General features: G+C 42.0%; 1 protein-coding gene across 1 annotated transcript in view; it reads right to left on the bottom strand.

Annotated features, from left to right (window-relative positions):
* SCHIP1 (schwannomin interacting protein 1) overlaps positions 1 to 24,330 on the bottom strand; it is a 526,606-nt gene that overhangs the window by 378,696 nt on the left and 123,580 nt on the right. The window contains exons 2-3 of the mRNA XM_056565051.1: positions 21,894 to 21,958; positions 15,399 to 15,479 (exon numbers count right to left, since the gene is read on the bottom strand). Coding sequence (XP_056421026.1) covers positions 15,399 to 15,479; positions 21,894 to 21,958 — 146 coding nt within the window. The remainder of the gene's footprint in view (positions 1 to 15,398; positions 15,480 to 21,893; positions 21,959 to 24,330) is intronic.

Here is a 24,330-nt window from a genome sequence, read left to right as displayed (position 1 = left end):
GCTTTGCAACGCCCCTGCCGTCTTCCAGGACTTTGTAAATGAAATTTTTCGTGATCTATTATATACCTGTGTTGTGGTCTACCTGGACGATATTTAGATTTTTTCTTCCAACCTAGAAGAACACCGCCGGCATGTCCGCATGGTTCTTCAGAGACTTCGGGACAATCAGTTATATGCCAAAATGGAAAAATGTCTCTTTGAATGTCAATCTCTTCCCTTCCTAGGATATTTAGTTTCTGGCCAGGGACTCCAAATGGACCCGGACAAACTATCAGCCGTATTGGATTGGCCACGCCCCTCCGGACTCCGAGCTATCCAACGTTTCTTGGGGTTTGCCAATTACTACAGACAGTTTATTCCACATTTTTCCACTATTGTGGCCCCAATTGTGGCCCTAACCAAGAAAAACGCCAACCCTAAGTCCTGGCCTCCTCAAGCGGAAGAGGCGTTCAACCGTCTCAAAACTGCCTTTTCTTCTGCTCCCGTACTCTCCAGACCTGATCCATCTAAACCCTTCTCACTGGAGGTAGACGCCTCCTCGGTGGGAGCTGGAGCTGTACTCCTACAGAAAAATTCTTCCGGACATGCTGTTACTTGTGGTTTCTTTTCTAGGACCTTCTCTCCGGCGGAGAAAAACTACTCCATTGGTGATCGAGAACTACTGGCCATAAAACTGGCTCTCGAGGAATGGAGGCACCTGCTGGAGGGGTCCAAATACCCAGTTATTATATACAGTCTGCCCAACGGCTGAACCCTCGCCAGGCTAGGTGGTCGTTGTCCTTTGCCCGTTTTAACTTTGAGATTCATTTTCGCCCCGCTGACAAGAACATTAGGGCTGACGCTCTCTCTCGTTCCTCGGATGCCTCTGAAATGGAAGCCTCCCCGCAACACATTATTCCTCCTGACTGTCTGATCTCCGCTTCTCCAGCTTCCATCAGACAAACTCCTCCAGGAAAGACCTTCGTCCCTCCACGCCAGCGCCTCAGGATTCTCAGGTGGGGACACTCCTCACACCTCGCCGGCCATGCTGGCATCAAGAAATCCGTCCAGCTGATCTCTCGTTTTTATTGGTGGCCTACCCTGGAAACAGATGTTGCTGATTTTGTTCGGGCCTGTACAGTCTGTGCCCGGGACAAGACTCCTCGCCAGAAGCCAGAGGTCTCCTCCATCCTCTGCCTGTTCCTGAGCGACCATGGTCTCAGATTGCTATGGACTTTATTACAGACTTACCATTATCCCATGGCAAAACAGTTATTTGGGTGGTCGTTGATCGTTTTTCAAAGATGGCACATTTTATTCCTCTTCCAGGTCTTCCTTCTGCGCCTCAGTTGGCGAAACAATTTTTTGTGCACATTTTTCGCCTTCACGGGCTTCCTACGCATATCGTCTCGGATAGAGGCGTTCAATTTGTGTCGAAATTCTGGAGGGCCCTCTGTAATCAGCTTAAAATCAAATTAAACTTCTCGTCTTCTTATCATCCCCAATCCAATGGGCAAGTGGAAAGAGTTAATCAGGTTCTTGGTGACTATTTGCGACATTTTGTTTCCTCCCGCCAGGATGACTGGGCCGATCTCCTACCATGGGCCGAATTCTCGTACAATTTCAAAGTCTCTGAGTCTTCTGCTAAATCCCCATTCTTTGTGGTGTACGGCTGTCACCCTCTTCCCCCCCTCCCCACTCCCACGCCTTCTGGTTTGCCTGCTGTTGATGAGGTGACTCGGGACTTCTCCACCATCTGGAAAGAGACTCAAAAATCTCTCATACAGGCCTCATTCCGGATGAAGAAACATGCCGACAAAAAAAGAAGAACTCCTCCTGTCTTTTCTCCTGGAGACAAAGTGTGGCTCTCCGCCAAGTATGTCCGCTTTCGTGTCCCCAGTTATAAACTGGGACCACGTTATCTTGGTCCTTTTAGAGTCAAATGCCAAATCAACCCTGTCTCCTACAAACTCCTTCTTCCTCCTTCTCTCCGTATTTCTAATGCTTTTCATGTCTCTCTCCTTAAACCACTCATCATTAACCGCTTCTCTCCCAGGTTGTTGCTCCTACTCCTGTCTCCGGGTCCTCTGACATCTTCTCGGTTAAAGAAATTCTGGCATCCAAGACGGTCAGAGGTAAAAAAAAATTTCTTGTAGATTGGGAGAATTGCGGCCCGGAGGAGAGGTCATGGGAACCCGAGGACAACATCCTTGACAAGGACCTTATCCACAAGTTCTCGGGTTCTAAAAAGAGGGGGAGACCCAAGGGGGGGGTACTGTTACGCCGAGCGCTCCTGGTCCCCGCTCCTCCCCGGAGCGCTCACAGTGTTCTCCTGTTCGCAGCGCCCTGGTCAGACCCGCTGACCGGGCGCGCTGCGATAATGCCCCAGGCCGGGATGCGATTCGTGCGATTCGCGATGCGGGGCACGCCCGCTCACGGTGCGCATCCCGACCCGCTTACCAGACTCGCTCCCCGTCTGTGCTGCCCCGGCGTGCGTGGCCCCGCTCCCTAGGGAGCGCGCGCTGGGTCTTTGCGGTTTAAAGGGCTGGTGCGCCACTGATTGGCGCATGGGTTTTAATTAGTGTCTTCACCTGTGCACTTCCATATATCACCTCACTTCCCCTGCACTTCCCCTTGCCGGATCTTGTTGCCATTGTGCCAGTGAAAGCGTTCTTGTGTGTTCCTAGCCTGTGTTCCAGACCTCTTGCCGTTGCCCCTGACTACGATCCTTGCTGCCTGCCCTGACCTTCTGCTACGTCCGACCCTGCTCTTGTCTAATCCCTTGTACCGCGCCTATCTCAGCAGTCAGAGAGGTTGAGCCGTTGCCGGTGGATACGACCTGGTTGCTACCGCCGCTGCAAGTCCATGCCGCTTTGCGGCGGGCTCTGGTGAAAACCAGTAGCAACTTAGAACCGGTCCACCGACACGGTCCACGCCAATCCCTCTCTGACACAGAGGATCCACCTCCAGCCTGCCGAATCCTGACAACCTGGTACAGTAGTGTCCCGAGCTAGGGTTATCCAGGGTTATCTAAAGTTGTGTTTATACTTTTTATACTTTTTTTTCAGGATACACGGGGTGTACACTGTGTTTTGTATTTATGCAGTGTTCTATTACCATCCCTCAGCTACTGTAGTCTAAGGCAGTGGTTCTAAACCTTTTTCGCGACTGTACCCGCAAAGGGTGAAAATATGTCCACAGACAAAATAAGTAATAACAGTACTTAATTTCATAATGGCGATACTAATGCGATACTTAATCTCCTTGTGCCATTATTCCCCCTCTCTCTGATCCCCTTTTGCCATAATTGGATAATGGCAAAAGGGAATAAGAGGGAGGGGAGAATAATGGCACAAGGGGATTAAGATGGGGGGGGGGGTAATGATTAACCCCCCCATATTAATCTCCTTGTGACATTTATTTCCCCCTCCCTCTGATCCCCTTTTACCATTATCCTTTTTAATCCCTTTGTGCCATTATTCCCCGCTCTGATCCTCCTGAGCCAATATAGGAGATACATACAATAACACCCTCCCATACTGCAGTGTTACACTTAGTTTAACATGCTTACCAGGCCTGTGTCTATCTCGTTTGGTGGGAGTCGGAGGGCTGCACTGATGGGTGACTGGCAGGCCACTGCAGCTCACGTAAAGTGTCCGCAACCGCAACCCTGGCTGCAGTACAATATAGTAAGATACCGCAGCAACTGAGGCGGCCAATCCCCGCTCTGCGCTGACAAATACTGGCCAATGCATGGCCGGTATTTGTCAGCGAATTGGCGTACCCCTCATAGCCCTTGGCGTACCCCTAGGGGTATGCGTACCCCTGGTTGAGAACCCCATGGTCTAAGGTTGTCATATAGCTGAGGAATTTCTCTCCAAATTTTGAAATCTTTATTTGATATTCCGAATCTAACATGTACAACTTGCTTTTTTTGCCTGTCACACTGCTGTTTTTGCTTACATTTTTATGTATTCAGGAAGTGCAAGGGTTAACATTTTGCTTCTACTACCACCACTGGTGGATTACACATGTATAAGGATGCATGGAACTTTGGTCAAATGACCTTCCTTTAGATTATCTTTTTTGATCTAAGAGCTGCTAGAAGGTTCTGAGGAAGGAGTTTCCCAAGTCCAACCCTCTCTCCCCACAGGACTGAAACCAAGCCTGTTCGGTTAAAGTCTAGTCCAGACTAGGCGAGTTTTAGTTGCTTAAGTCTAACCTGAGTTAGCTTTGGGTGGGTCACGGTGATCACGGCACCATTGCAGGAGGTTTATGCATGACTGTCTCTCGTCCACGCCATCAGGCAATCATCCTAATTATCCTGTCCCTGCTCTAAGAGGGAGAATCATTTAGCGAGAAGAGGGAGGAGCTGGACAAGAAGACTTTTGCAAACACTTATCTCTTTGTTGGCTTCCGGTGAGGCAGCGGCTGCAGAGCCTGGCATGCTGTCCAGGCATGGTCCCCTTAGTTGAGCATGTTGCTCTGCGGGTCAGGAGAGGTCAGTGGAGCTGGCTGCCAGTCTGGGCTCCTCTGTCCACCGCAGGTGCACGTCAGATTGTTGTGCGACTACTAGTGATCAGTGGCATATGCCATATTCGAATTTGCAATATTTTGTGAATATTTGGACGAATATTTGTCCGTAATTCGCGAATTTCGCACATTCATTCACTTTTTTATTCCAATGTGAAATTCGTAATAAAATTCACAACATGCGCATGCGCGATTATATCTAACCTCTATAGCTAACCTCTGACAACTGTATTTGCATCCTTCTCATTGGCCCACAAGCTTAAAGAAGGAGAGATCAGTGTCCTCTGGAAGTGCCGATATTCGCATAATATTTTTTGCATAAAATTCGCATTTGCATATTTGCCTTCTTTGGACCACAAGCTGGAAGCAGGGAGGGAGGATTATTTGTCATAAAAAATATAATTTGCGATATTCAAAATATTTGTGAAATCGCGAAGTGACGATATTCGCAGAAAAATCAATATTCGAATGTTCACACACAACATTAGCGGCTAAGTCCAGGGGTGGGTTTTGAATTTTCCCTTTCTGAACTCTGGCACCCACTCTCTCCCAGATATTGTAGTGCCTAAAATGGGTGATGCGGCCTCGGCATCTCGTGCAGCCTGGTGGCTGCCTCATAGCGGGGGCTTGGTTGGTCATTACCCTGGGTGGCTTGATGATGGACATATTGTACGGGAGTTATAATATGTTATATGTGTTGGCACATTAAAAAATAAAAATTACACAGTGCATGTATGTTCATAGTTGTTACCATGCATATTTTCTTTACATTTATACCACATACGTTTCTAGCATTTACTGTTGCCTTATTTCCTAACTTTGTGTGGTGTCCCATCTACAGCGTTATTTTGTATGCAGCAGTCATAACATGCATGCATACGGTCGTAGCAGTCGCGTCATGTGATTAGTCATAGCAGTCACAAGCATGCATAAGTTAAGCATTATATCATGTGTACGGTCTTAGCAGTCATATCATGGATACTGTCATAGTAGTCATAACATATAAACCTTTTGTAGCAGTTCTTATCGTGTATACTAGTCATAGTAGTCATATTATGCATACGTGCATAGTGGTCATATATGCTTACGTTCATTTTGCATACGTTTATAGTGGTCCTATTGTGCATACATTCATAGTAGTCAATGCTCAAAGTAGAAAAAAACAGGCAGCTCACCAGCTCTTCATAACTTCGTCTATATTTCTTAGGCATGTGCAGGCAAAGCGGTTCCATGCCGCATCGGTGAGCTTGACACTAGCGTCAAGCTCACTGGTGTGGCATGGAGCCGCTTTGCCTGCACATGCCTAAGAAATAAAGACAAAGTTATGACGAGCTGGTGAGTTGCCTATGTTTCTTTCTACTTTGGACATCGTTTATGGATATGCATTTCCACACATGAGCACCACCAATTCCGTCTATATACACTGATACAAGCCACAGTTACAGAAAGAGTGAGAGTCGCCAATTGTGGGGTTAGCAGTGCCAGCAAACTTTCTGTCACAAGATACAAAGTGATTCATAGTAGTCATATTATGCATACATTCATAGTAGTCATGTTATGCATACGTTCATAGTAGTCACATTATGCATACATTCATAGCAGTCATTATGCATTTGGTCATAGTAGTCATATTACGCATACAATCATAATAGTCAATACGTTTATAGTGGCTCATATTATGAATATGTTCATAGCTGTCATGCATACGTTCATAGTCGTCTTCATGCATTCGTTCGTAGAAGTCATGCATGCGTTGATACTAGTCCTTATGCGTACAATCATAGAAGTCTTTATGCATATGTTCATAGAAGTCCTTATCCATATGTTCATAGTAGTCCTTATGCAAATGTTCATAGTAGTCCTTATGCATACGTTCATAGTAGTCATTATGTATACATTTATAGTGGTCACATTATACATGCGTTCATAGTAGTCATTATGTATACATTCATAGTAGTCATGCATACGTTCATAGTAGTCATGCATTTGTTCATAGTAGTCATTTTGCGTACATTCATAGCTGTCATATTAGGCATCCATTCATATTAGGCATCCATTCATAGTAGTCATTGAAACCCTATTGGTCTGGTTTTTCCCATAGCAACCAATCACAGCTCAACTTTACAAGAGCTCGTTAAGACATGAAAGTTGAGCTGTGATTGGTTGTTATGAGAAAAAACAGACAATTAAGGTTTCAGGCTGATTGATAAATATGGGAAATTGTGTATACATTTATAGTGGTCATATTATGCTCACGTTCATAGTAGTCATATTATGCATACGTTTGTAGTAGTCATATTATGCATATGTTCATAGCAGCCAATATTATGCATACATTCATAGCAGTCATTACATGTAGACGTTCATAGCAGTTGTCCTGCATTCATATTCTGTGCACTTTTTATTATTCGTTATGAGCTCACGTCTATTCTGTTTATTCTGTGCATACGTTTATAGCATTCTGTGCCTACATTTATAGCTTTCTGTGACTACGATTATAACATTTGTGCCTACGTTTATAGCATTCAGTGCATATGTTTTATCACTTATTCTGTGCATACGTTATAGTATTCTGTGCATACGTTTTAGCATTTATTCTGTGCATACGCTTATAGCTTTCTGTGCCTATGTTTATAGCATTCTGTGCATACGTTTTAACTTTTATTCTGTGCATACATTTTAGTATTCTGTGCATATGTTTTAGCATTTATTCTGTTCACGCATTTCAGTTTTTATGCTGGGCATACATTTTTAGCATTCAGTATGAGCATATATGGTAGCATTTAGTCTGTGCATATCATATAGCATTTATTCTGTGCATAATGTTATGGTATGTATTCTGATGAATAGTCATTTGTTTTCTGTAGGGTCTAATACACACTGTAACCCTCCACTATATGCTGTATTGGTAACGCCAAGTGATGACGAGATGGAGGCACTGCGTCTTACTAGCATGAACACGGTTTTAGCAGTTAGCTCATTCACTGAGCCTTCAGCAATGCTGAACCACAACAGGGAGAGGACCACAAGAACAATTACTGGACTGTTTGTCCGGCCCTCTGTTTCCATCATTCAGCGGCCGCACAACCCCTATAAGGGTACATTCACACTGACATAATCTGCTGCAGATTTTATGTTGGTCAATGATAAAATCCACAGCATAAAATCTTTACACAGGAAGATGTGCATCCAATGAAAGATGTGAATAAGTGTGTGCTTGTTTGTCAGCTGATCACTGGCCCTATAACAGAGGGAGATATAAGCCTGTTTGGCCAATAATAGCTCTATATAATAGTACCATTACATTCCTGTCTAACCCATACTGTGACTGATTAAACCTGCTGTAGCCTACTGGACCCTCATTGTTCTTAGATTCCAAGCTATAGGGACAGGGCTAAAATTTTCTATAATGTCTGTTATTTGCTTTTTTTTTATATTCCCTGTTTGTAATGCAATATCAATAATAGTCATATTAATAATAATAATAATCATCATCATCATCATAATCATTATCATCAATAGCCACATAAAGTGAAAACAGATCACATAATATTCTGCATCTTCCCTTTAATCACTGTGAACATTTTCTTGTTAGTCTAAAAAAAAAACACTAAATACAGGTGCAGACTGCATCAAAAAGACATATCTGTCTGGCTCAGGATAGGATCTCGATTTTCTCCAAAATCAATAAAGCTATAACAACACTAGCAGGTAATTCCTACAGAGAATGGACTCTTCTGGAAGCAAAGGGAGTCTGAACTGCAGCCAGAATGTCTTGTCTGATACTGAAGCTGCCGCACTTGATGATTTCATTTCCATTATAAAGAAGTAAATTTGTCCTGCATCACCGCTGTGCCCATAGGGAGCAGACTACAGTTAACCTTGTCCTCTGCTGAGAGATTAGAAACACATAGAAGCCATATCAATATTCCATGCACTGACATCATTAAGAAATAATGAAGCCAGTAGAGTCTAAGATGCTTTTATCTATATTTTATTATTGTACTGTAAATCTTAGACCGATCCATCCATGTGAACGACCACCGTACTGGGCAGCAATACAATTCTTTAAAAAAAATCATTTTGCAGAGTTATGTGAAGTAGGGTGTTATTATATATTGGCCCTCAAAATATATACCCATGTAATGAGCCTTTAAAGGGAGCATTTTGTCTCACATAGCCCTGCTCTTCATGGGGAGGGAGGCCGCTTTATTGATCTTCTCTCTGATGGATTACTGCTAATGGATGATGATGATGGAAAGGGCTTGTGGAAGTGGTCTATGAGGGTCTAAACATTTCATTTACAGTAAAGTGATGATTTCCCTGCTATTTTTTTATGTTGCCTGTCAGCTGCTGTGCTACAAATTCACCTCGCTTGTTACCATAAATCTCTAAAGGTGATGTTTGTAGAAGGGAAGTGGGAAATGTGCAATTTCAAGGTTGACATCACAATAGTTGTTTGTCTTATGTTTACACTGCTATTTATTAACATTAATAATCTTAATGTGACAACTGCTGCAAACATAAAGCAATAGAAGCAAACAAACTACAAATATCATTCATTTGTAGAAATAACAGTCAAGATTGGTCACTGTTCGATGAGCCCAATGAAATAAAATGTTCCTCCAAATAAGGAGTTTTGCTAAGTGTTTAAATTATTCATTGTAATTTTCAGTTATAATGATATGATTTTGGGCAAGTAAATGTGCAATTATTATCACCCCTTTGAGGAAATAAGTAACCATTTGTGTATGTTGGAACTATTTTGTTAGTACTTTATGTATTATATTATTATTTCAGAGTGTGGTTTTTGCAAAAGTATTAAGAACAAGTCTGTTGTAATAATGCTTTGCCTCCCTGTTTCCCAGCAAGTAGTCCCAGCATGACCTGGTACTGCGACTAGGGGATACGTGTCTGATTGCGGGTGGTCTCTGACCGCTGGGACCCCGGCAATCCCCAGCCCTCGCAATGCAAGAACCAACCCCCGTGCACTGAGCTGTAAGGCTGGGTTCACATATGTCCGGTGTCCGGCATAGGTGAACTCAGCTGAAATCTTGACACATCCGATGCCACAACTGATGACAGCGTGCATCAGTTGTTTCCGGACACCGATCCGGTGCCATCCAGAGGGTCAAACCATGCGGCATCCAAATTGAGACATCGGATGATTGTGAACTGTCTCATTCAACGGAATGGGATCAGTTCTAACATCAGTTTCCTCTGGTGCTTGTTAGCAAGCAAAGGAGGGAAAAGATGACTAAGGCCGGACATATGTAAATGAGCCCAAACAAAGGAAAGGCCCATGCTAAGCATCTCTATGGGAGAGCCGGATACAGTGCTCATGGATCTTCGTGCGATGATAGACATCGCCCTGTGCATGGAGCGGCGATCCCTCCGTGCATGAGGAGAGCTGGGGCACCAGGTGGGAGATTGCGGGGGGCGCACCGGTCAGATCCCACATAAGAAATTCAGTACCAGAGTACCCCTTTAAAGAGGTCATTCAAGATTACAAAAACAGAGCTGCTTTCTTACAATAACAGCACCACACCTTTCTTCAGGTTGTGTGTAGTATTACAATTCAACTCTATTCACTTCAATGGAACTGAGCTGCTATGTAACTCAAAGCCTGAGAACAGTTGTGGGGCTATTTTTGGAAGAAAGCAGCTATATTTTATATAATCACTTCAAACACCAACTAGCAATTTGCTGACTGTAACAGTGGCATTTTATTTATGACAATCATAATCTAGAGCAGTGTTTTCCCAACCAGTATGCATCCAGCTGTTGCAAAACTACAACTTCCAGCATATCTGGATAGGCATTTGGCTGTCCAGGCATGCTGGGAGTTGTTGTAAGGCAACAGCTGGAGGTACACTGTTCAGAAAACACTGATTTAGAGTCTGAGGTCAGTAGATATATCTGTACTGTGGAAGGACATCATAGATTTGATAACAAGGTTTACAGTTTACAGTGTAGAAATATAGAAATAACCTTCCCATGCGTAACTAATCAACGCCAATGGCTAACCATGAGAACAAACAACAAGGGCGTGTGTAGATAAAATTCTTCAAAAGTAATTTTATTGAGACATAAATGCAAATAAGACATACATTTAAAAAGTCATAAAATCCCACATAGAAAATCCCACATAGAAAACTCCACATTAAAAACAATGAGAGAAAACCTTTAGACCCATGGCACAGCAGGCTCTAGCTTGACCAGCATTTGTAACTAGGAGTGTAGGAATCCTAACTTAGTCTGATGGGGTGCTTATCGCGTAGAATAAACAATTCATATAGCCAGTTGAGATAGAAAATGACGAAGCACTCACCAACCTGTAGAGAATTCTTGCTTTATTGCATAAGCTCCATCCAGATGCCAGGAAACGACAAGTGGGACAGTGCAGGGAGAGGGGATTTGGTGCAAGGGGAGTTCGAGACAACAGGTCTGTTTTGCTTCAAATTACGCTTCTTCAGGCCTCAACAGGTAACAGGTGTAATGGGATTAAGTAGGCTCTGCACCAGGGTGGAGCACTGAGGGAGGGAATGTGAATACATACCAATACAAATACACTTCCCACACATAAAAATACACCTATAAAACCAAAGGACATATCACTCATAGGTACGGGGATAGATCGTTCCTATCATTTAATCCTAAAGTGCCTAATGCATTCAAGCGGCTGATCCATGTAATTTCATACTTCATAAGAGTATTATCCCGATCGATCCCCCCGGACCATACGAAACAACCCGTTCGATGCCTGCAAATTTTAACTGGGTCAGATCATTTTTATGTACAGTCTGCATATGTTTGATCAATTTAGGAGCACCCTTTCCTGTCCTAAGGCTATAGAAGTGTTCTCTGATGTGTTTAAACACATTTCTTTTTGTTTTTCCTACATAATAGGAATATGGTATGTGCAGAACAGAGGTACCCCAATGGGTACCCTGTATTTTTGCACGCTAAAATATTTTGGCTGATGTTGGAGAGCGAAATAATATTTTCCACCAGTAATCCATATGTGTCCCAAATTAACATGTACCTCCGTTACATAGAACGAACAAAACATGTTTTTCACCTACATCATCGGAGACAGACACTCAATTTCCTGGATGTCCGGATATGGATTGAAAATGAGGTAATAGAAACAACGGGATATAGGAATGAAATAATGCAGAACTCTTTACTTCACTATACTAGCTCTCATCCAAAACATATATAAAGAGGGATTCCTTATAGTCAGTTCCTCCGCTTGAGGAGGATCAATATTGAAGATACACATTTCCATAGACAAGTGGAGGAACTGAAACAGCGACTATTGGAAAGGGACGATTATTGAGACAGCTTATAAGAAAAACAAAACAAGAACTGAGAAAAAAACATTGTAACGTGGGAATCAGTGAGCAAGCTAAGCGGTTTGTGTTTAGTTTCCATAATTCTCCCATAAATCGGGCAATAAATAGAGTCATTCATAAAAATTTGTATATCTTAGAATCCGATCCCAACATTCAAGAAACAGCAAAAAATTGTCCAATCATCACATACAAACGAAATATCACAATAGGAGGGTACATAAACAAACAAGTTGGTAACAATGTAAAAACTGTTTGTTCTGCAAATACAATCTAGGCCAACGATGTTTCAAGCTGGGAGGTGTTGACATTTAAGTTCAACAGTTTATTACATGCCGCAGTACACACGTGGTTTATTGCCTCGTGTGTACTTGCGGCTTTTATTATGTAGGAAAAACAAAAAGAAATTTGTTTAACCGCATCAGAGAACACTTCTATAGCCTTAAGACAGGAAAGGGTGCTCCTAAATTCATCCAACATATGCAGACTGTACATAAAAATGATCTGACCAAGTTAAAATTTGCAGGCATCGAACTGGATGTCTCTAATGGTCCGGGGATCGATCAGGATAATATTCTTATGAAGAAAGAAATTACATGGATCAGCCACCTGAAAGCATTAGGCGCTTTAGGATTAAATGATAGGAACGATCTATCCCCGTACCTATAAGTAATATGTCATTTGGTTTTATAGGTGTTTTTTTATGTGTGGGAAGTGTATTTGTATTGGTATGTATTCACATTCCCTCCCTCAGTGCTCCACCCTGGTGCAGAGCCTACTTAATCACGTTACACCTGTTGCCTGTCAAGGCCGGAAGAAGTGTAATTTGACGCAAAACAGACCTGTTGTCTCAAACTCCCCTTGCACCAGATCCCCTCTCCCTGCACTGTCCCACTTGTCGTTTCCTGGCATCTGGATGGAGATTATGCAATAAAGCAACAATTCTCTACAGGATGGTGAGTGCTTCATAATTATCTCACTTGGCTATTATATTAAAAAGCATACAAAGGTGGCTGTGCATAGAGCGGCCATCCTGCCGGCAGCTCGCACAAGGTACACGATGCAAGTGGGAAACAACTGACCGGAGGCTGCGTGTCACTAGGAAGGAGGAGTGGATCGCTGGTGTCAACGATCCATGGGCCCTCCCAAGCAAGCCTCAATCCATTGTGGGTGGGAGAATTCGGATCGCCATCAGCCTCCGGTCAGTTGTTTCCCACTTGCATCGCGGACCTTGTGCATGCTGCCAGCGGGATGACCGCTCTATGCCCAGCCACCTTTGTACTATTTTTAATGGTGTAACTTTATGACAATGCTGAATGGGGGGTCATAGGTTATAGGTATGTTTTGATATAACATGATGTAACATCCTGCTGCGGGTCACATGATTAATCCTTGGGAGGGGTTTTGCGCATCAGCTGTCTGCCTGGACTCCTCATTATTGGTAGTTGTGACATATATATAGGAGGGGTTTCCCCTGTCATGACCTTACCTCAAAAGAACCTTGGAGCAAAACGTTGGGTGGTGGAGGCTTACACACTGTTTTTGTCCACTTGGTAATAATTGTTATTACTTTTGTGTTCTCCCCTTTGTCCTCTATTAATATTCTTTTGCTGCTTATTTGTATGTGTGATAGAGGGGGTGTGAGATGCAGGGCAGATGGAATTACCCTAGGGGCAGATGGCATTAACCCCTTGTATTCGTGATGCCAGGGCGTGGTTTATCCTCAATACCACCCGAAGGTATACCGCTGGATCCTGGGCTAAGCACAGGGGCAATAATGACTCCGATGCAAAGTTACAGACAATGGTAGCTTTACTGAGTGACAGATGGTACAGTCTATACAGTTCAGCCAGGCCCAAGGAGGTGACCAGTGACTTCAGAGACCTTAAGTGCTTGCTGGGACTTGCAGTAGATTTGGACAATTTTAGTGCAGGCCACTGTGACTTGACAATAGATGACTGTGACTGACTTGATTTCAGACTGACAATGCAGTGGTTGTAGCTTTCTTGTAGAATTGTGGCTGCTGGACTGACTTGAGGCCTCCTATGGACTCCAGACACACTCTAGGACTTGACTGCACTGCAACTCAGCAGAAAGAGAACAAAGAGACTCCTCTCAGGGCTTTTATAGGGGAGACTCTGGTGGGGTTCCATAGGCCACCCTTAAGTCACATGGTCACTGATACCTCCTAGGTTACACTCACATGACAAGTCACATGACAACTGATGATCACATGTTAACCTCTCTTAAAGTAATAACACTTTCTATATGCATTATACAGTATAACACATGGCAAACAATATATACATAAGGGGACAGGTGAAATGGGGCCCAGGGCACACTGTAAGGAGGTTGCCTGACAGGGCAGCAAGGGTATGGGGCACAACTCCCATATTGGGCCACCACATATGCACTTTGCATGTATTTACTGCTATGACTCTTATTATACTGTGGACTTTGGGGAATGTAATGCACATTTGTTATAGTGACATCCACATTGCTTGTCCCATGTTATATGTAAGCCCCCATTCTTGTTCGGTTTTCCACAGTGGTCAAGTCCTGGGAAAACTAAGTGTGGGAACTCACCCAAGATTTTTACTCAATGGCTGGTCTTGCTAATGGGAACGGTGTTCCTGCTGTGGAAAAAGTGCAGGAACTAAGGTCTTACGTGTTTCTGCAGGACTTGAGCCCTGGTTTTCCACCAGCTGTACTCTCTAAAGGTCCAGAGTTATTAAACTGTGTGAGAGAAAAAGTAGATAAATTTTCCCCCAACAACCAATCACAGGTCAACTTTCACTTTACCAGAGCTGAGCTGTGATTGGTCGCTGTGGAAAAAATGTCTCCACTCTTTCTCTCACACAGTTTGATAAATCTGGGCCTCTATTTTTATGTCTTTTTAAATGTATGTCTTATTTGCATTTATGTCTCAATAAAATAGCTTTGTAATGATTTGATCTACACTCGTCCTTGTAGTTTACAGTGTAGACCTAGTTACAGTTAACATCTGTAAAAATATTTTTCAGTCCTGTTATGAATTATACAAGTTTCTAGGTTCATTCTTTTGCAGAATGCCCATTCACACCAATGTTAAGGTTTACATAGTGGAATTCTGGAGGGCAATTATGTGCGGAAGTTCCATAGAGTGAACATACCCTATATGTCCTAACTTTGTCAGTATAAATGTCGGCAAGTATGTTATTCTTTTTAGCAGAATATAGTGAATGTGGGTCAGATAGGGAAATACAAGTCAATAAATGTAATAAAGACGAGTGACATTAAAAGGAACACCGAGTCATTTTACCAATATCATCCTGTTAACGCTTATTCTCAATATTATGTGCAAAAATGCAATGCACCAATGCAACATGCACATTTTCATTCTATTGTCGCTCATTTTATTTTCTAAGGTTCAACAGTCCTTTAAAAAAAAGTGAAGCTGTTTTCTTTTGGTTTGTAGGCCATTTTAAATTATAGTTGCATCTGGCAGCATTACGATCTAGAAACAGCCCAGGAACTACAGAGTGTACTTACATTTTTACTTTGGATTCCAGTGGCTGCTGACAGCTAAGATATTTTTCAGTATTATTATCTATATCCATGTCTTCTTGGTGACTGCACAAACATATAAAATAGTCATAATTAAAATAACAAAAAACCATAAATAACATTTTCAAAACAAAATTGGTGAAACTCAAACAAACAACAACCCGTAATACGTGCAATTTTATCTGGAGTGAACAACTTCTGGACCCATTTAATAATGAAAAATACATTTTTCATGTAGTCCACTTTATTGCAGCTTGGCATAATACAGTATATTAGCTCTTCCTTTAACCCCTTAAGGACCCAGGGCGTACAGGTACGCCCTGACTTCATGGGACTTAAGGACCCAGGGCGTACCTGTATGCCCATGGGAATTCCGGTCCCCGCCGCGTGCCAGGCAAACCCCTGGGGGGGGGGTCCTGAGACCCACCATGTCAGCTATCACCGCAAATCGCCGATCAATTCATAATGGCAATTTGTGGCGATTCCGAGTCAATCGGGTCCCCGGTGACCCAGAAAAAAAAGGGTGATAGGTGCCGTTCGACACGGCACCTATCACCATGTAGCAGCAGGAGTGAGGCGGCACTGGCCACCTCACGATCGTCCTGATTCGTCGGCCATTACCGGCCCACGAATCAGGATGCCTTCTGTGGGGGTGTCCCTACCTGCACCCACTCCGCCCCTACTCCGGAGGGTGAGAGCAGGTGTCGGGAGTGTTCACCTGAAGTGGGGGCCCCTGATCCCCAGCATCAGCGGCAGGATCTGGGCCCCTGGAGCAGAGACAGCGGCAGAAGCAGGATGACAGGCAGGACATGTGCAGCAGCAGGAGGTAAGGCCGTGCCTCCTGCTGTTGCCTAGCAACAACTCCCAGCATGCACAAAAGGGCATGCTGGGAGTTGTTGTTATGCAACAGCAGAAGGCACAACTACAACTCCTAGCATGCCCTTTGGTAGTTTGTGCATGCTAGGGGTTGTAGTTAGGCAACAGCTGGAGGCAGATTTTTTCTATGAAAAAATCAGCAATTGCATAACTACAACCCCCAACATGCACAAACTACCAAAGGGCATGCTGGAAGTTGTAGTAGTGTGCCTCCAGCTGTTGCATAACTACAAGTCCCAGCATGCACTTCGGCTATAAGTGCATGCTGAGAGTTGTAGTTTGGCAACAGCTGAAGGCACACTGGTTATAAAACACTGAGTTTGTTACCTAACTCAGTGTTTTGCAACCAGTGTATCTCCACCTGTTGCAAAACTACAACCCCCAGCATGCAGGGAAAGCAAAAGAGCATGCTGGGAGTTGTAGTTTTGCAACAGCTGAAGGTTTGTCCCCCCCCATGTGAATGTAACGGGCCGGGGTTTACAGTGAGTTTCTCGCTTCAAGTTTGAGATGCAGCAAATTTTCCGCTGCAGCTCAAACTCCCAGCGGGAAACTCGCTGTAAACCCCCGCCCATGTGAATGTACCCTAAAAATATTACACTACTCTACACTACTCGTACACAAAATAAAGGGTAAAAAACTACAAATGCACACACCCTTACACAGTTACCCCTACCCTTCCCCCAATAAAAATGAAAAACGTCTCGTACGGCACTGTTTCCAAAATGGAGCTTCCAGCTGTTGCAAAACAATAACTCTCAGTATTGCCAGACAGCCATTGACTGTCCAGGCATGCTGGGAGTTTTGCAACAGCGGGAGGCACCCTGTTTGGGAAACACTGCCGTAGGGTATTTTTAGTATTGGATGCAAGCGTCATTCTGGCATCCAGGTCCGTCCCTATGCAAATCCCTAATTTAGGCCTCAAATGTGCATGGTGCTCTCTCACTTCAGAGACCTGTCGTATTTCCGTACTCGGGAGAAATTGCCTAACACATTTTGGGGGGCTTTTTCTCCTTTCACCCCTTATGAAAAGGTAAAGTTGGGGTGTACTTCAGCATGTTTATATAAAAAAATAGAATTGTTTACAATAACATGCTGGTGTTGCAACATACTTTTTATTTTCACAAGAGGTAAAAGGAAAAAAAGACCTCCAAAATTTGTAACACAATTTCTCCTGAGTATAGAAATGCTCCATGTGTGGACATGGAATGCTCTGCGGGCGCACAACAAGGCTCAGGAATGAGGGCACTATGTACATTTGAGGGGATTTGCGTGGTTGATCGTTACAGCGGTTCTGACATAAACTAAAAAAAAACACTCACATGTGACCCCATTTTGGAAACTACACCAATCACGGAATGTAACAAGGGGCATAATGAGTCTTTAAACCCCACAGGTGTTTGAATCATTTTTGTTAAATTTGGACGTGAAAATGAAAAATGTTTATTTTTTTCACTAAAATGCTGGTGTTAGACCAAATATTTCATTTTCACAAGGGGTAATAGGAAAAAAAGCCCCCCAAAATTTGTAACACCATTTCTTCTGAGTATATAAATACCCCATGTGTGAATGTAAAGTGCCCTGTGGTGCACTACAATGCTCAGAAGAGAAGGAGCGCCATTGGGCTTTTGGAGAGAGAATGTCTGGAATTGAAGGCCATATGTGTTTACAAAGCCCCCATGGTGCCAGAACAGTGGACCACCCAACATGTGACCCTATTTTGGAAACTACACCCCTCAAGGAATGTAACAAGGGGTGCAGTGAGCATTTATGCCCCACAGGTGATTTTTTGAACAGTCGTCCATGAAAATGAAAAATTAAATTTTTAATGCCCACTGTTCCAAAGCTCTGTCAAACGCCAGTGGGGTGTAAATGCTCACTGCACCCCTTTGAGGGGTGTAGTTTCCAAAACAGGGTCACATGTGGGGGGGGTCCACTGTTCTGGCACCATGGAGGCTTTGTAAACGCACATGGCCCCTGACTTCCATTCCAAACAAATTCTCTCTCCAAAAGCCCAATGGGGCTCTTTCTCTTCTGAGTATTGCAGTGTGCCCGCAGAGCACTTTACATCCACATATGGTTTTTTTTTTTTTGGGGGGGGGGGTCATTTTCTCCTATTACCTCTTGTAAAAATGGTAAATTTGGGAAAAATAACAGCATTTTAGTGGAAAAAATGTTTTATTTACACATCCGATTTTAACTAAAAGTCGTCAAACACCTGTGGGGTGTTAAGGCTCACTGTACCCCTTGTTACGTGTCTTGAGGGGTGTAGTTTCCAAAATAGTATGCCATGTGTTTTTCTTTCTTTTTTTTTTTTTTTTGCTGTCATGGCACCACAGGGGTTTCCTAAATGTGACATGCCCCCAAAAGACAATTTCAGCAAAATGTGCATACAAAAAGCCAAATGTGGCTCCTTCTCTTCTGAGCACTGTACTTGCAGAGCACTGCAGAGCACTTTACCTCCACACATGGGGTATTTCCATAATCAGAAGAAATGGGGTTACTACTTTTGGGTGGCATTTTCTGATATTATCTCTTGTAAAAATTGTAAATTTGGGGAAAAACTGCATTTTAGTGAAAAAAAGAAATTTCATTTACACATCCAACTTTACCAAAAAGTCGTCAAACACCTGTGGGGTGTTAAGGCTCACTGTACCCCTTGTTACATGCCAAGAGGGGTGTAGTTTCCAAACAGTATGCCATGTGTTATTATTATTTTTTTTTTTTTGCTGTCATGGCACCATAGACATGCCCCTCAAAAAACCCTTTCAGCAATATTCACTCTCCAAAATCCCATTGTCGCTCCTTCCATTCTGAGCCCTCTAGGGCACCCACAGAGCACTTTACGGTCACATGTGAGGTGTTTCCTTACTCGAGAGAAATTGGGTTACACATTTTGGGGGGATTTTTATCCTTTTACTCCTTGTAAAAATTCAAAAACTAAGTCTACAAGAACATGTTAGTGTAAAAAATGTTTGAATTTTCTCCTTCACTTTGCTGCTATTCCTGTGAAACACCTAAAGGGTTAACAAACTTTCTGAATGTCATTTTGTATACTTTGAGGGGTGCAGTTTTTATAATGGGGTCATTTATGGGGTATTTCTAATATGAAGGCTTCTCAAATCGATTTCAAAACTGAACTAGTCCCTAAAAAATTCAGATTTTGAAAATTTTGCAAAAAATTGGAAAATTGCTGCTATACTCTGATGTCTTTCAAAAGTAAAAACATGTCAACTTTATGATGCAATTATAAAGTAGACACATTGTGTATGTAAATCAATATATGATTTATTTGATATGTCTATTTTCCTTACAAGCAGAGAGCCTCAAAGTTAGAAAAATTCTAAATTATCAAATTTTTCATGACATTTTAGAATTTTTCACCAAGAAATCATTTTTTGGTGAAAAATTCCAAAATGTCATGAAAAATTTGAAAATTTGAAAATTTTGCATTGACGAAAATTTACAACTATGTTAAAGTGGAATATGTCACAAAAAAACTGAATCAAATTAATAAGTAAAAGCATCCAAGACTTATTAATGCTTAAAGTGTGAAAACATTTTCGGGTCCTTAAGGTAAAAATGCAGACGTGCAAAAAATGCTCGGGTCCTTAAGGTAAAAATTGGTTGGGTCCTTAAGGGGTTAATTGTGAATTCTGTATTGAGTCAATCAAAAGTCAAACGTTGCATTATTGTTTGTGTTAAGTAGTTTCACTTCCAATAAAATTTGCAAGGCTATTAACTTGCATGTGTATATAGGAAATAGCATTGCTTAAAGGGATATTCCAGGATATTTTTTCCTTAGCTTTTGGCCCCATGATGCCAAGTTATAATACTATGTAATGTTTTTCTATTACCTCCGTGCGGTGATGTGTCCCATTTACATGCACAAGACCCACATCAGGAAGTGCTGTAGTGCAAGTCTTTTTATATCACTGTTGTCTTTGACCTTTTCCAACATTCCATGCGGCCAGAGACAATGTGTCATAAGTCACATGGTCTACAGAGAGCGTGGCTATGCTGCGGGGGGTGAGTGGATAGCAAGGTGGAGGGGATTTACTGAGATGCCTACTGTGGCATAGCCACGCCCCCTGGAAACCATGTGACTTATTACATCTTGTCTCTGGATGCATTGAATGATGGGAAAGGTCAAAGAAAGGGAAAGGTCTGTGAAAATGGGACAAAGTGGAGCACGGACAGATAAATAGATATAAAGATACATATTACACTATATTATAACTTGGCATCATATGCTTAAAGGCTGAAAAAAATCCAGGAAACCCCCTTTAAAAAGGACCTGTCACCCTTTCCATTTTTGTAAATTATTGTGCTCTGATACTATAACATTTTTAACACACTTTCCTGAAACTCTGCGTTGTGCCGCTCCTCTGTTATTTCTACTGGAAATGTATTGATGAATTGACAATTGGGCTTTATCATTCCCCTTCTGAAAAGGATGTGTTGCTGCATAGTCTGACACAGTCATATGTTATAAGACAGTACCAGACTGTCCACCACCACCACTACCCCACCACCACCACCACCCAACTGGTAACAACAATTTTATAATTCAGTCATAAATTTCTAGGGAATAACAGACCGTATCTCTGAGATAAACTTAACACGAAAGCATGTTAGGGTAGTGATTGATGTCTGCCACAGGTAATTCTAGAGAAGCTGGGTTGCTATTTAGCCATTGGGAGTACTGGCGTATTTGGGCTGGGTTTATATACATGTATAGCAGTAAGGGGAATTTGCAATTTATTATTTATGACTGGAAGGCTTAGGATGATTCTGCAATAGTGTGGTATTGTTGTGATGTTTTGCTCTTTCTCTAACAGTCTGTTTGCACAAGCACTTTTTACCCTGAACATTTCCATTTGTAGAATAAGGAATGTTTAGCCCCTACCCCTAATATTATTATTTTAGGAGAAAATTTTTTTTTGCTTGACACCAGCACTTCTCTTATTACCGTGTGGGATTTATTTGTAGTCTCCTGTGCACACCGTTTTAAGTGTTTTTATGCCATTTTGTTGTTTATGTGTATTTAATAAAGATTATGTTTATTCTGATAAATTGAAGTCTACCATAAATATTGTAAGAGTTGCTGATATTAAACTGGCACAGGGTGACCAGTGGCTGCTGGTACTGGCTGACGTGAACTATATGGGGGCACAGTAGGGGGCTAACTACTATATGGGACATAAAGAGGACATTATTGCTATGTGAAGCAATACACATGGGGAGTTTGTAAAGAAGTAGGAATTATGCTGAAGAAAGAAGCCTAAAATGTTTGTCTGTCAGGTTCTGTGAAGACAAGTCTTGGCCGGGGTCTAGGTGCATAGTAAAGAAAAGGAAAAGTGAATGATTCCGATCAAAGAAGACCCCACCTGTGAGTCATGAGGCCTAGGGAGATAGGGAGGGAATCAGATGGTCTGGGGAGAGGATATGGTGTAAAAAAAAGTGTAAAAATGTTAAATATTAATTAAAAACATGTCACTAATGTGGGGGGGTACAATTTTTTGAAATGAGCTGTCAAGGGGTATTCTGGCAAAAAAAGGTTAGGAACCACTGCATTATAACTGTAAAGTAGAGTTAGAAGTTTACCTTTCTATAAAATAGGCCCCATCATGGATTTGTTCAAATGAATGCTGAAGCCTCCCGACTTCTTCCTGGAAGAAGAGAATACATTGAATGTCTAGTGCATGTTCATTAGCATTTTATGCAAATCTCAATCTGACAATTGACCTTTACTTTAGATTTGAAAAATAATATATACATTTCAAGCATGCAAAAAAAGAAAAAAGAAAACACAGCACACCAAGAAATATATGGAAACTAGAACTGCCTGCCAATAGGTTTGACAGACAGGGAAGGAAAGACCAGAGATACATATCAATGTTGATTATTTTCCAGGACTGACCTTGTCAATAGCTAATTTGCTGCTTTGCCTTTACTCAATAACCCATTCAGTCCCACAACAGAATGAATTAAGCACATCTATCCTTAGACTGTTATCTGTACAATTATGACAGACATACTCATTTAGATCAGTATCCCTATAATTGATCCTTAACCCCATTCTCCTTACACTTGTCTTTGTGGATCATCCATTTGTGCTTTAATAAAGAGCTTGAGCAGAATTCAAAAACAGAGACGTCTGACAAGTGGATTTTCCCTTCCACCATTCAAATTATTCTTTTCATATTAAAATGTCTGCATACATCAAGATATTCTCAGTCCCTTCAGAACGTCTGAGTGACAATTGGATATGACTGGCAGCCAGGGAAAGATAAATGGTGCCTTTTTGAACTCTGGAATGCTTGAGGCATGAATATTTTGTTGGTTTTAATGAAGTAAAATCAAAAGGAAATATTGCTTTTGCTTTATTCTGCACATTTTTGTTGCTTAAAGGAGAAGGATATGGTCCTCGGTTATCTTTCATTATTATTAGCATTGCTTTTTCCCCTTTGAATTCTGATAGTAATCATCCATCAATAAACTCCAGAGCCATAACAATTCAGGTAGGTTCTTAATCTTCTACTCTGCTCAAATAACCTTTAGGCAAAACCCACATCAAGTTTCAAAATCTGCTTCAAAATAAGTCTTAGACCATTTTCACATAGTCATAATATGGTTGCATTGTAGTATTTGTATTACAGGGTGCTGCTGTAATTTATAGATTACCTGTATAAATCATATTTTCTAAACTAACTCAGATTATATTCATTAACTATTCCAAACACCCCTCCTGCCCTTATAAAAATGTCCTTTAAAAAGCTCTGTATCATACCTTTCTCCTTGCTCACATTGTGTGAGCTTCTGGCAGGAGAAAGTGGGCGTTCCCCAGCAGGCGCAACATCACTGAAGCCTGAAAGAGCTATTCCTCGACATGCCCCGCACCCACTTCCATATTAACTGTTTAACTTGCGACAGGGAACAAAACACCTAGTGGCCATGTTTTCAACCACATTAAATGCATATAAAGGTTGAGAATTTTAATGGCAAGTGAATAGCAAAGTATCTTATAATTACATAAGGAACAATATATTGAAAGTTTACTTTGGTGACAGCAAACCTGTCAACAAGAAAATGGGTGTAAATAAGCCTATGGCTAGGTAGGGCTTCTCATCAGGTTTCTGGGCATACCTTTTTTTATATGCATAGTCCTTTCCAGTGCCGAGTTATAAACCTTTTTGTTAATATGTAGATGAGGCTCAAAAACCCAGGGGGCATTTCCCAACATGGCAAGAGCCCAGGTATGTCCTCTTATTCACTACCTCTGTACCCACTTTCATCCACCTACCCAATTTTATTGACAACCACAAGATAAAGGGGAAAGGGATTTGACTTTACTTCTACCCTACTGTAGCTAAGACCACAAGTTTGGTTTGGATCGAACAGTTGCATCTCCGATTGAGATTTTATATCACTTAGTTTGTGGTGGGGGTCTATAAATTAATGGGGTTAGTGCCCCTTTGGAGCTTACACCCGAGGAGGTTTTTGTCATGACTTATCTAGGCTTTTACTGTGCTGTCTATGAAAGTTCTAGCTACTAAAAAAAGTCTCATTGAATGGTCTGAATTCTAAACCTGTGGTAATGTGTTTGCCACTGATCTAATGTTATATATAATACACTCCCTCCGTCTGGAGAAGAAAAGGTTTAGTCTAAAGGGGCGACACGCCTTCTTTACCGTGAGGACTGTGAATTTATAGAACGGTCTACCTCAGGAACTGGTCACAGCAGGAACAATTAACAGCTTTAAAACAGGGTTAGATACATTCCTGGAACAAAATAACATTAATGCTTATGCAGAATTATAAAACGACATCCCTTTCCCTTATCCCCTTACACCTTGGTTGGACTTGATGGATGTATGTCTTTTTTCAACCATACTAACTATGTAACTATGTAACATTTCATATGTTAAAGCCTTGTTTTAAAATAAATAAGTTCTCATAAGGCTGCAACATAAGAAAATAGGGAAAAAAGGGAAACAATCTGCATTGCATAATGTAAACCTATTAAAGTACATTCAGTGGC

This window comes from Hyla sarda, chromosome 3 (genome assembly GCF_029499605.1).
Source record: "Hyla sarda isolate aHylSar1 chromosome 3, aHylSar1.hap1, whole genome shotgun sequence".
NCBI classification, from domain to species: domain Eukaryota; kingdom Metazoa; phylum Chordata; class Amphibia; order Anura; family Hylidae; genus Hyla; species Hyla sarda.
This window is presented reverse-complemented; position numbering and strand designations above follow the sequence as displayed.